The following is a 13592-nucleotide window of genomic DNA, read 5'->3' on the forward strand; positions in this document are numbered from 1 at the left end:
CAACATAGGAGCACCTCAATACATAAGGCAAGTGCTAACAGCTCTAAAAGAGGAAATCAACAGTAACACAATAATAGTGGGGGACTTTAACACCTCACTTACAACAATGGACAGATCATCCAAAATGAAAATAAATAAGGAAACAAAGCTTTAAGTGACACAATGGACCAGATAGATTTAATTGATATTTATAGGACATTCCATCCAAAAACCAGCAGATTACACTTTCTTCTCAAGTGCGCACAGAACATTCTCCAGGATAGATCACATCTTGGGTCACAAATCAAGCCTCAGTAAATTTAAGAAAATTGAAATCATATCAAGCATCTTTTCTGACCACAATGTTATGAGATTAGAAATCAATTACAGGGAAAAAATGTAAAAAACACAAACACGTGGAGGCTAAACAATATGTTACTAAATAACCAAGAGATCACTGAAGAAATCAAAAAGGAAATCAAAAAATACCTAGAGACAAATGACAATGAAAACACAGTGATCCAAAACCTATGGGATGCAGCAAAAGCAGTTCTAAGAGGGAAGTTTATAGCTAAGCCTACCTCAAGAAACAAGAAAAATCTCAAGTAAACAATCTAACCTTACACCTAAAGGAACTAGAGAAAGAAGAAAAGAAAATCCCCAAAGTTAGCAGAAGGAAAGAAATCATAATGAACAGAACAGAAATAAATGAAATAGAAACAAAGAAAACAATAGCAAAGATCAATAAAACTAAAAGCTGGTTCTTTGAGAAGATAAACAAAATTGATAAGCCATTAGCCAGACTCATCAGTAAAAAGAGGGAGAGGACTCAATAAAATTAGAAATGAAAAAGAAGTCACAACAGACACCACAGAAATACATAGCATCCTAAGAGACTACTACAAGCAACTCTATGACAACAAAATGGACAACGTGGAAGAAATGGACAAATTCTTAGAAAGGTATAAGCTTCCAAGACTGAACCAGGAAGAAACAGAAAATATGAACAAAACATAATGAAAAACTGCAGTACAGGGCAAGAAATGACCCTAGCAAAATTCTATATCTTTAGTCTATATTCAAATACTATTTTCCATGGATGAGGTAATTTCATTGCAGAAGGCTTTGAGTGAGATTGAGCATCCTGCCTATTTTTCTTCTCCTTGGAATCAGAGTAAAACAGAACGTCTGGTGCCCAGCTCCCAAGAGACCTTGTTCTAGACTCACATTTCACAAGTAGGGAAACTGAGGCATCCAATGGTAAAGTGACTCTCCCAAAACCAAATGAGTAGAACCCAAGAACTTCTTCACGTTTTCTGTGTGCTTAAGAGCAGTGTTCACTACTTGTAATTTTTTATGTCCTGTTGCCTTAGGTACCCTGATAAATACAGATTTGTTTTCTGGCTTTGAATAATATTAACATTCAATTTTGTTTTTGCAAATTGCTTCCACTACATTGTATCTTTTCTTTTCAGTGTATGAGTTAAACAACATTAGAAAATTCAGTTATTGGTGAAAATTATAAAAATTATAAAAATCAAAACAATCATATGATCATGTTTTGAAAGAAGATTATGATAAAATACTGCTGTGTTGGCTCATTGTAGACATGAAAAACAAGCATAACCTTATTAATGAAAAAGTAGCAAATGAATTTTTTGACATGCAAAACAAGGAAATGTGTGTTATGATGTACTTACATTTAGCGAAATCGAGTTATTAGTGTTGAGTGTTAGGTTGGTAGTGGAAAAAGTGGATCAGTTATTAAATATAGTTTGTCAATTGTAGCCTCACTGAAATAATTATACAACAGCAATTTAGCTTTCATGAAAATGGGGGAAGGGGTTCTTTTTCTCTTTTACAGCTCTAGGAGTACCAAAACATGGCAATTTAATGAGACACTCATTATCAATGTGTTTTCTCCAAACCTACATACTCACAGGGCTCCTGCTATTAAGAAAATACACAATATGAGTAGAATCACTGGACCTGATTCCCAATTACAATATCAGGTACCTACTATATCTTAGGCATCCCTCCAAACACTTTTACATACATTTCCTCATTGGTTATGAAAAAGAACTCTTCTGAGTTAAGAGTATTTTTATAATACTACCCAAGGTCACAGAGCTAATGAGTATTAGAATCAAGATTTGAATTAAGGTCTTCTACAGGGCCTTTGCCTGTAAGAAGGAGGATACATAGTGGTTTTATTAGATTTAATTAGGCCCTACAAGAACTTGCAAGAGATGTTAGTATGGATCTCAATGTAAAATGGCGGTCACATTCATTTTGGCTAAGCCAGTTTCATCCCTTTTGGGCCTGGGATACTCTTTCAGTATTTTATGAACCTCTTTAGATTACTAGGTAGCAAGGAGGCATAGAGTGATATGCTAAGGATAGTGGAAGCTCTTTGACTACCCTGACGCACAGCCAGTTGTGGTGGTCACACACTCTGTACCTGTTACTAGGTTAAACTCAGTAAGTTCTAATACTGAGGCCAAAATTGAGAAGGATATCAAATTCAGCAAACCTTATGTCTACATTTTAGTAAAAAGTTAGAGAAACAATAATGTAAACAAGGAAAGTATAAACAATTTAGAAAACATGTCTTTCATTAAGGATGATTGAGGTTTGAAAAACATTACTTTGGTAGGGTGATTGATATTCTTTTAGAATATTTGGAGTCAGAATATAAAAATTTGCCTAATCTTAATCTCAAATGTTTCTTTCCCAGAGTATGACCTCATTATTTTTACAGATTAACATTCTGTCACTTGGTGAATTCAGAAGCTGAAATACCCTAGTTGGTCCAAAGCTGACGTGGTGGGATAGCAGACAGCTGAGCGGGTGCTGGGAGGGCTGGAACCAGAGGAGAGACCCCAACATAATGACCTCAGGGTATGGAGGATGCACAGGGGAAAGCTGAAACCGTCAAGAACACCAAGACTGTGTACATCTGTGTCCAAAGTGCACGAGGGAGGATGCAAATGGAGTTTGTAAAGCTAAGATCAGTTTGTTGCTGAGAGATTGGGCTTAGGAAAAAGTTCCCAAGAAAAGTTGCACTTTTGAAATTGGGAGAAATCAACACTTCATTTTCAGTTAGCCATAGAAGGTATCCGAAAATATGAAGTGGGGGTATTCAGAGAACACAGCTTTCTTTCCCATGAAATAAGTTTTTCTATTTATGATACTTCATGGATCTCTTCACACCTTCACTGGGGTATTATCCACATTTGGGTACTGCACAAATGACTTCTTCAATGCTGCTCCACAAAAGACTAGTCTTTTGCTTTCTCATGTTTTTTTCTCACTTCATTGATCTCATGAAAAATAATAATTCTAGTCTGCCCTCCCACCTGACTTCTTTACTTCAGCCCAACCTGGAATGATTTTGCTAATGATTCTCCAGGTCCCAAGAGCCAACCTGCTATCACCTCCTCCTTTATTTCTGTCCTTTTTTTGTGTGGAGTGGCAGTTTATGAACACATATATATAGAAATTCAAGGAAGAGGGTGAGGGTGCTAGGGCAGCATTTATTTATTTAAAGTAAATAAATAGAGAACTTGGACTTCTAGGCAGTACAGATCATGACTATGAAGACTTGGCAGAAGAACAAGAGGTTTTCTACCTCTTTTTCAGGGAGTTAATAGTCTTCCTAAGTCCAGTACCCTCACCTTCTTAGCTAATGGAAATTTCTTCAAGAACTGGCAGGAGACTTACTGTCAGTTCCAGTTTCTGGTGGTGTGAGGTTTAATGGGGTTTTTTCTGTGTGTGCCATTATTGCTTTTTTAAAATGAGAAATGAGGATCAGCTACATTTCAGATAACTCGCTAGATGACATTTTAATTGGACTTTGATTACTCCCCCTTATTATGGCAAACAGGATTGTGCCACTCTATGAGTCTTTAAAAAATCAAATTGTATATGCAAGATTACAGATTAATGCATTAATCTAACATAGTGAAACTCTAAGATGTCAGGGCTAGGCTAGGAGCACAAAAATCTTTACATTAGTTTAAGGTAATGATCTGGACTCTTCAGTTCCTTGGAATCATTCCCTATTGGAACTCTGCCTACTGGCAGAGTATTTATTCTGTATTTATAACAAGACATATTTCACTATTCATTATAGTATGTAAAATTTTAAATTAAGAATATAAATTATGTGAGTTTATAACTTACCATTTTTATTGTAGCTTTGATATATAGCTACTGAAAATCTAAGACTTAATTCTGTACAGTTTGTTACTTTACCTTTGATGACCATGTATTAAAAATCATAGTAAAATATAACCTGAACAAAAGTAATAAGTTCTGGTAAAATTTTAAGGGAGTTGAATCATACATTCTGCTACATCTTAATTTTTAGGTTTACTTATATGGAAAAATGAGGCTTTGGAAAGAAAATGGGCTGCTCCTTTTTGCCCTGCAGAGTACTCTAAACTCAGTTGTTACAATCAATTTAATTTAATACTAGAAAACAAAGAATTCTAAATGTATTTTTAAAATTAGATCTTTAATTAGGAATAAATATTACATCATCAATGATTGAAATTACTCTAATGACTTTGTTGATGAATCAAGCTATTTAGAAAACAATTCAAGCGTTGGTCTATGAATAACATTTGCAATATATTGTCAAAATGGATTGACCAAATCAAAGTTAAAAAAATATATGCAGGGCTTCCCTGGTGGCGCAGTGGTTGAGAGTCCGCCTGCCGATGCAGGGGACACGGGTTCCTGCCCCGGTCCGGGAAGATACCACATGCCGGGGAGCGGCTGGGCCCGTGAGCCATGACCGCTGAGCCTGCGCGTCCGGAGCCTGTGCTCCGCAACGGGAGAGGTCACAACAGTGAGAGGCCTGCGTACCACACACATACACACACAAATATATATATACATATATATATATATATATATATATATATATATATGCAGCTAAGTTTGCTCTGTCATTTTCCAAATGGTGGAATTTTTCTTGTTATCTTGTAAAATTCGATATGAAATCACTAACTCTATGTAATACTATTATCAACAAGGTAGCAACTATATGAGCACTAAATTGAAATTTTAATTTTTCAAATATTCCCAGATATAGATGAATGCAATGAATCATTTGCCTGTGGAGATCATGCAATGTGTGAAAATGTGGATGGTGGATATTACTGCTCCTGCAAGGAAGGTTATACATCCACAGGAAACTCACAGTTCACACCTAATGATGGCACTTATTGCCAAGGTAAATTATATTATTATATTTTATGTATTATCAAAGCACCATATAAAATACGTACTACACATTTCTTCCAAGAAATGTGCTAGTATTCCTTTATCTATAAAATGGAATAAGAAAAGTGACAGTTTTATTTAATGGAAGATGTAGACCACATGTTTTATGTAATTACCATACCCTGTTTCCTTAGGGTAACTACAATATTCTATTTTCCATAAAATATTGCATTTTAATGAATAAAAATAAATGAATTTTTATTATGAATAAAATTTTAAAATAATGAATAATGAAAAAAATTTTAAATAAATGAATTTTCATGAATAAAATAAACAAAAATGAAACTCTAATGATAAGAATGTTTTTAATGTCTAAATAAGTGAGCAAAATCACTGAAATCAATATAATTATCTTAGGGAAAATATTTTTTAAGACTTAATATATAATCTTTTTTTCTACAGAAATTGTGAATCCAGACTGCCATTTAGATAATATCTGTATTGCGGCGAATATTAATAAAACTTTAACAAAAGTGAGTAAAGGTATTGAATTAAAAATACGTTCTATTTTGACATTTTGGTTTCAGTTTAATTCTTTCCAAAGTCACTTCTTTTATTTTTTTTCTTTTATTTTTTTTATAAAATATGGAACGCTTCACGAATTTGCGTGTCATCCTTGCGCAGGGGCCATGCTAATCTTCTCTGTATCGTTCCAATTTTTAGTATATGTGCTGCCGAAGTGAGCACTCCAAAGTCACTTTTTTTAAAAGAGTAACAAGCAGTTGGTCTTCATGTAGAGTTGAAACTGTTTACATATAGAGATCTAAGTACTTGATAGGATTAATTTGAAAATCCCCAAAGTACTGAAGAAGACTTACATATTTAATTTAAGTTACTTTTTCACTATTCGGTAGACTGGAAAGTTATTTTCAACATGTAAAGAAATTGGATGGATAAAATAGTAAAAACACACTTTGACCCCAGGCCATTTTCAAATTCTAGGGAGACATAGCTGAATGCAACTAGATTTTGTACACCAAAGTAAATACTATTTTAAAGAGTAAACAAAGTAGGACATTCATAAAATTACTGTCCTGAGATTAGAAGTGTGAGTCTCACATGACTCATTAACAATGAGGTAAAAGCAAATTGCCATTTTATCATGTAAAAAAATTTCTCTGGTTAATTAAAATCTAATTCAAATTAAGTTATAATGTATTTTAATTAACTTTAAAATGATAAATTCAAACATGTATTGCCTTTCTGAAGTAAATTCTATGCCTTTTAAGCTATTTGCTAATCCTTTGTAAATAATTTCAGGTTTCATTGCTTTGTGTTATGGTTTAGGTGTAATCTGATAACTTATTAATGTATAAGAGAAAAAAATAACTCAGAACATATTTATCATGCAACATTTATTCTTGAAAAGATCTAGTAGTGCTTTAAACTGGTTTCCTTTCCCTGGGCTCATTTTTGTTCAGATTAGGCACATAGAAGAACCTGTAGCTTTGCTACAAGAAGTCTATAGAAATTCTGTGAAAGATCTTTCACCGACGGATATAATTACATATATAGAAATATTAGCTGAATCATCCCCATTACTGGGTTATATGAATAGCACGAATTCGGCCAAGGACACCCTTTCTAATTCAACTCTTACTGTAAGTATGTTGAGCTTTAACTCATAATTGAGGCTTAAAATTTTCCTTACATTTGTGATTAATGTAAAAGTCCAACATTTTTAAAAGATACACTTTTTTTTCAACAGGAATTTGTAAAAACTGTGAATAATTTTGTTCAAAAGGATACATTTATAGTTTGGGACAAGTTATCTACAAACCATAGAAGAACTCATCTTACAAAACTGATACATGCTGTGGAGCAAGCTACCTTAAGGCTATCTCAGAACTTTCAAAAGACCACTCAGTTTGATACTAATTCAAGTGATATAGGTAAGAAGCCAAGGTCAATTTCAAAGCAATCGAGTTTTCCAAACAAGCCACTCTCAAAAGAGAAGAAAAGTCTTTAAAATATTGTTAATTAAACTGGCAGTTGTTTTATCAATGTAGACATGAATGGTGATGCATATCACAAGAGTAGTTATGAATGAAGTGTGAATAAAAAGGATGGGTGCCTAAGATTTGCCACCTACTTATAGCCTCCACTTTTTTCTGTCTCTGAACTGTTTAGCATTTAAATGCTCAGAGACCATTACTCCCTTGTCATCTCATGACTTGGTAGGATCTGTCTTGACCGATCATAGTACAGACAGATTTTCTGGATGTAGTATATTTCATTTTTTTAAGTTTAATTTTTTTTGAAGTATAACAGACAGAAAAGTGCACATGTCAAATGAATATAACTTGACAAATTTTCACAAAGTGAACACGTCTGTATAAACAGCACCCCAGAAGACCCCTCATCCCCCCGGCAGCCACTCCCTGCCCCATAAAGATTATACCATCCTGACTTCTAAAACCATACCATGAGCATAATTTTTAGTGTCTCTGCAATAGTCTATGGATAGATCATATTTTATGTAACCATTCCCTGTTTTTCTAATGTTGAACGTTGAAGATGTTTATTTTTAATGTTGAAATCCTTTGGGCGTATATCTTTGTCCTGAATGTAGTATATTTAAATTTCTCATTAGGAATCCTTTGCCTTTCGATAATATAAAGTAATTAGCATAGCAAATTGGAATGTTTCCTGCTTTATGAAATCTCATACTTAACACATTAAGAACCTGGATCAAATTGAGGCTGCCTGTAAAGTTGTTCTGAGGAAACAAAGTACATTTTCTGCAGTAATCATTGCATATACACCCCTATTATATTTCTGGTTGCTATCCTGCTGTGCACCTATAGATATACAAAAATCATTAACTTATTGGGATTCACCAGTTACTCAAAATTAAGGTAGCAAACACTGTGACCATATATAGGAGCCTAAATTTCTATGATGTTCCTGCATGAAAAAGGTGAAAATGCACCAGGTAAGGAAATTATTACTCAAGAATTTAAGTCAATCACTCTGTATATAATAAATTATATTGTAGATATCATCCTCTAATACATTGTAATTGCTTGTCTGCTTTAGTAATTATGATTTATAGCTTCTTTGTGTACATACATATTTTCTTTTATTTTATTCAATAAAGTTAGAATTAAGCCATGAATGCTATAGTGAAATCAAACAAATAAACTTGAATCAGATTTTTAAATACAAATTATAATGTCCAAACATCATGTTCAGAATATGTTCATTCTACCTGCCATAATTAAGAAGTTGAAATATAACAATGATGGATGAAATTGTCTCTAACTAAATAAATACATTGATTAAACTCATTTCAGAGAATTTATTATTTTCATGATTTTGTTTCAGCTCTCAAAGTTTTCTTTTTTGATTCATATCACATGAAGCATATTCATCCCCGTATGAATATGGATGGAGATAATATAAAGATATTTCCCAATAGAAAAGCTGCATATGATTCAAATGGTAGGACTTTGACAATCTTATATACAATATTTCAGTGTTTTGCAATAAATACCATACATTTGATTGTATCATATGTGCATATAACTTGTGTGGTTTTCTATAGAAAAATATTTTATGTTTATACACAGAATTGCTGTATTTATATTTGAGATTTTCATTATGATAAAAATACCTGGGTAGAATTTAGCTGATGATACCTAGATCCTTCTTGTCCTCAATCCTCCAACTCTGTAACTGTCTAATAATGTTAAGATCCCAGTGGAAATATACAAAGGAACTGTGATTTTATTCCTCATTTTGCAGCAGTCAGATGCTATAATTTTCATAGAGTTCTTCTAATATTTCTTCTTCAGTAATCCTTCATATTCCTCCTTGTAAGACTGAATTTGGGATTGTATGAGGAAGATGAATAGAGGTAGTGTTCAAAAAGGTAGAAAGTTATTGTTTAAGTGTGGATTTCTCTTCCACTCATTTCTTAGTTTTTGTACACTAAACTCTTCAGCTAAACTAAAGGCAGGATTTCTTAAGAAATGGGACCAGAGAATGCTAGTACTAGCAAGTGACTTTACGATTATCTAACCTAATGGCCTCATTTTATGGATAATGGAACTAAGGCACAAGAAGCTAACGGGTTTGTCTCTATGTACATCAACAGATAATACAGAACTAAGACTTGAAGAGAAGGAGGTAACAAAGAAATCAGCCCTGACCAGCTTTCCCTTGTCACCTAACCACAGGCAAACTAGAAGCTGCTATTTTAATTTAACCATTTATCTGCTCTCGTAGTGCAATGCACTTAGAAAAAAGAAAATCTCTGCTGATAATAGAATTGGTGCTGTTCACATATAGGTCAAATATATTACCTGTAAAACATGAATTATAATATTTTCACAAAGCATTGTGGGTCGTCATACGTACAAATGGAAAATATATACAATAACACACATATGTCACTTTTACAGACATCACTTCATTAAAAAATATGTTGTCTTTACTGTTAAAAAGCTTGTTGCACATTCCCTCTCAGAATACCATCTTTTTAAAAAAAATTTTACAGCACTAATGTGGGAATTTTTTTCTAATCCATTGATATTATCCTTTCCATTTTTTCTCGTCATTATTTATTCAAAAGTAAGAAACAGATGGCCATAAAAAACAAAAATAACTAAGCCATACTGCCATTGAACCCATGGCTCTTACCCCATTACATCATATTCTAATTAACCAAGCACACACGTAATATTTAGGAGCAAATCCAAAGAATGTGTTAAACTGTTGTATTTTCAAAGACAATTTGAGTAGTATTTGGAAGTTGAGAATAAAGACATTGAAAATACTTATCATAGTGACAGATGAAATTGTCATGGAATTAATATCTCGAAGAGATCGTGTCTTAGTGTATGGTAGTTTTGTTATATTTCATAATCACGCATGCAAACGATGACATTTGAAAGGGACAGTAATATCAGCTCTCAAGAAAGCAGAGGGAGAAAATTTATTTTCCTCAAGGTTGAATCTTCAAAATAAGGACAAGTGTAAGAAACTGATCAAACCCACTCAATGATGTCTACATGTGATTATTCATTTATTGACAAACTTCCTTAATAAAAACATTCATTAGTTAAAAGCTGCATAGTATCATTAGGAGGAAAATAAGGGTGGCACAGATGGATTTTTAATCTTTTTTATGTACTGAATTTTAGTGTCTATTATTAGTGAATGAACCCCTAGTTTACTGAAAATAGGTACAGATCTGATATGAGAGTTAAAAGCTAGATCAGGCCTAGAATTAGTGAGAAATCATGGGAATTAAAATAGGTTCCAGATGATTTAAAAAGAATGAACAAATACTGGATCAATATTCAGAAAAAGATTAAAAAGGGATTTTGGACCATTCTACGTGGCATGAGTCTCCTTTTACCCAAAGTCAAAAATTGATGTTAAATAAATATTTTCCTTTAGAAAGTATCAGAGTGATAGATTTTTAAATCCATGTTATCTCTTTGGTGCTTCATTTGATTTTGGACCACCCACTACTACAACCTCTGAGAAGTTGCTGTTGCATGAACTGGTTCATCAGCTGGACTAGGTCAAGTTCCCCTAAGAGGTTTCCAGGTTCTGCTTCCATCCCTGGTCTGTCCATAGCAAATGCTGGGCTAGCTGTCATCTGGAGCCATCACAGTTTCACTAGCCCAACCATGTTATACTAATATTATTTTTTTGATATAAGTTTTCTGGGCTGGCAGTTTAGGAAAATATGTAATGTATCTGAATTTCAGCAAGGCTCTTAGCAGTATCTTGGGGTGCCTTTTTATACTAAGATAGAAAACGTGAATAGTGACACATTTTTGCAACTTCTAGCTCACATAACCATATCCAAAGAATATTAGCTATTAGTGTGATATTGTGATGTGGATGGTTCCAGCATTATATCACAGACCTTTGTTTTTGATGACATTATCAACATTTGTATTAATGATTTTGATTAATTTATGCTTTTCAAATTATTTGCTGGTGTCACAAATTTGAGGGAAAATGAATATGATAGAGTTCTTCCTAATTTGTCCAAGTATCTAAAGCAAACATATAACATTTCTAGTTAATAAGTATAACAATAATCATATTAATATAGCATCTTAAATTTTATAGAAGACTCTCTCGTATAATTTCATTTGGTCTCCACCTTATCCTAGTAAATAGCCGGAGGGAATATCACTACCACCATGTTATACATGAGAAAACTCAAGTTTACCCAGGGACACACAAGTAGGAGAAATGACTAAAACCAGAACTTCTAACTCCAAGAGTAAATTCTGAATATAAATTCCTCAATTTACTGTCCGTAATTCTGTACAGCAGAGAAGGAATGTGACCTAAGTGACAACAGGAATTTTAAAAGATAATAGTTGTCCATGTTGAGTTGTTCACACACGCTTAATATCAGTGATAATGAGCTGCTGATAATGACCTCAAAAACCAAGGCAATTTGAGATCCGTTAAAATAGGTGTAGTGTCCAGGCTAAGGGAAAAATAGGCATGTGATAGTCTATACTGATCAGGTAACATTTCTAGTATCTGGTTATGTGCTGATGTGCTGCATTTGGGGAGTGTCAGGGGTTCAGATAAATGTCTGCCTCGAAAGGCAATAAATTCCCTATGCTGTGTCGGCATAACTATATGTCATGAATTTAAAGAGGAAGCATTTTAGTGGGCATGATGTTGAACTCAGTGGCATCTCACAACTCTTTCAATTCTAAACTTTCTTAATACTGTAAATCTGTGATAATTTTCTCCCAATATCTTTCTAATTCATATATTTTCCCAGCAAAGTAGTAAGTCAAAATTTTATTTTTCAAATGAATACACTTTACTCCTTGGTTCTTAGTCAGCACTTGGATGTAAATTTATCTAGGACTATTTTTCTCCTAAATATAGTCTGTGCCAAGGGAATGCTACAGCCCACAATCAGTTTCAGAGTCACAGAGGTCAGAGAATATGTCTTAATATGGTTGGATGATGTAAGCATAGATATATTATGACCCACATTTCAGTATCTGGGAATTTGTATGACTCCCTTTGGTCAATTTTTATGTTTATTTTAAGAATTTCACTGAATACACTTATTTGATTGACAGGCAGTGTTGCAGTTGCATTTTTATATTATAAGAGTATTGGTCCTCTATTTTCATCATCTGACAACATCTTATTGGAACCTCAAAGTTATGATAAAGCTGAAGAGGAGGGAAGAGTCATCTCTTCAGTAATTTCAGTCTCAATTAGCTCAAACCCACCCACATTGTATGAATTCGAAAAAATAACATTTACATTAAATCACATAAAGGTAAGTTGTGTTTCTGTTGACTATTGATCATAATTGTGAAGCATTCAGAGAAATGAACATGTTTTTGTAGTGTCACTTTAATTGTATGTGAGTTCTTGAGTTTAAAAATGCAAATTCAAAATTGAAATAAAAGAGTAAAGTGGTTTCAACTAATTTTTCTATAAAATATTTTTGTACTTTCAGCGCTCTTTAAATTTTATAATAAATTCCAAAGAATTTTATGTATTTGATTATCTGAAATTAAGCTACAATTTAGTTTTATTTTTAAGTACATTTTTCATTTTGGAAGTCTCCGGCCCTTCAAGGAAGAAGTTATAAAAAAGTATTAAAGAGATAAATGTTACTTGTATAATGAGGGAGGTGTTTGGTTAATTGTCATATAAAATAATACTTGCAGGGATTTGGGTGCTGATTAAAATAAAATCATAGAGAAGTTCATAATATTTCATAAAGAAATTATCTGAGAACACTTTACTCTTTTATTGTTATTCTAAATCTTTTTTCAAACCCATGTATAATTAAAACTATACAATAAAAAAAAATGATTAGAAATAACTAAGTATTTAGGGTTTTTATAGACCTAAAAGTGAAGGGGAAACTCAAAATCATATTGTTTGCTGCATTTTTACAGTTAATGGTTTGTTGGGCTTTCAATTGAATTTCAATCTTAGTACATAATTAAAGTGCCTCAGAAACTCTGTTTGGAGAACCTTGAAGCTGGGCAATTGTATTTGCATGTTTATGGGAAACAGGGGATTAAAAGAACATATAGTCAGCCCTCCGTATCCACAGGTTCCACATCCATGAATTCAACCAAACGCAAATGGAAAATATTCAAGGGAAAAAATTCCAGAAAGTTCCAAAAAGCAAAACTTGAATTTACTGCAGCCCGTCAACTATTTACATAGCATTTACATTGTATTGAGTTTTATAAGTAATCTAGAGATGATTTAAAGTATACATAAGGATGTGCATAGGTTATATGCAAATACTACTCCATTTTACGAAAGTAACTTGAGTATCCGTGGATTTCGGA

General features: G+C 33.1%; 1 protein-coding gene and 1 non-coding gene across 3 annotated transcripts in view; one reads left to right on the forward strand and one right to left on the reverse strand.

Annotated features, from left to right (window-relative positions):
* The window catches only part of ADGRL4 (adhesion G protein-coupled receptor L4), a 114430-nt gene that overhangs the window by 63275 nt on the left and 37563 nt on the right, over window positions 1–13592 (forward strand). For both annotated transcript variants that reach the window (XM_029230085.1, XM_029230086.1), the window contains 6 exons: window positions 5075–5221; window positions 5674–5744; window positions 6693–6872; window positions 6980–7163; window positions 8599–8715; window positions 12351–12556. In XM_029230085.1, coding sequence (XP_029085918.1) covers window positions 5075–5221; window positions 5674–5744; window positions 6693–6872; window positions 6980–7163; window positions 8599–8715; window positions 12351–12556 — 905 coding nt within the window. The remainder of the gene's footprint in view (window positions 1–5074; window positions 5222–5673; window positions 5745–6692; window positions 6873–6979; window positions 7164–8598; window positions 8716–12350; window positions 12557–13592) is intronic.
* Window positions 5851–5958, reverse strand: LOC114900205. The gene has a single exon (XR_003794808.1). It is a non-coding gene; the product is annotated as a U6 spliceosomal RNA (small nuclear RNA).

Source organism: Monodon monoceros, unplaced genomic scaffold, assembly GCF_005190385.1.
Source record: "Monodon monoceros isolate NGI ecotype Baffin Bay Population unplaced genomic scaffold, NGI_Narwhal_1 Super_Scaffold_18, whole genome shotgun sequence".
NCBI classification, from domain to species: Eukaryota; Metazoa; Chordata; class Mammalia; order Artiodactyla; family Monodontidae; genus Monodon; species Monodon monoceros.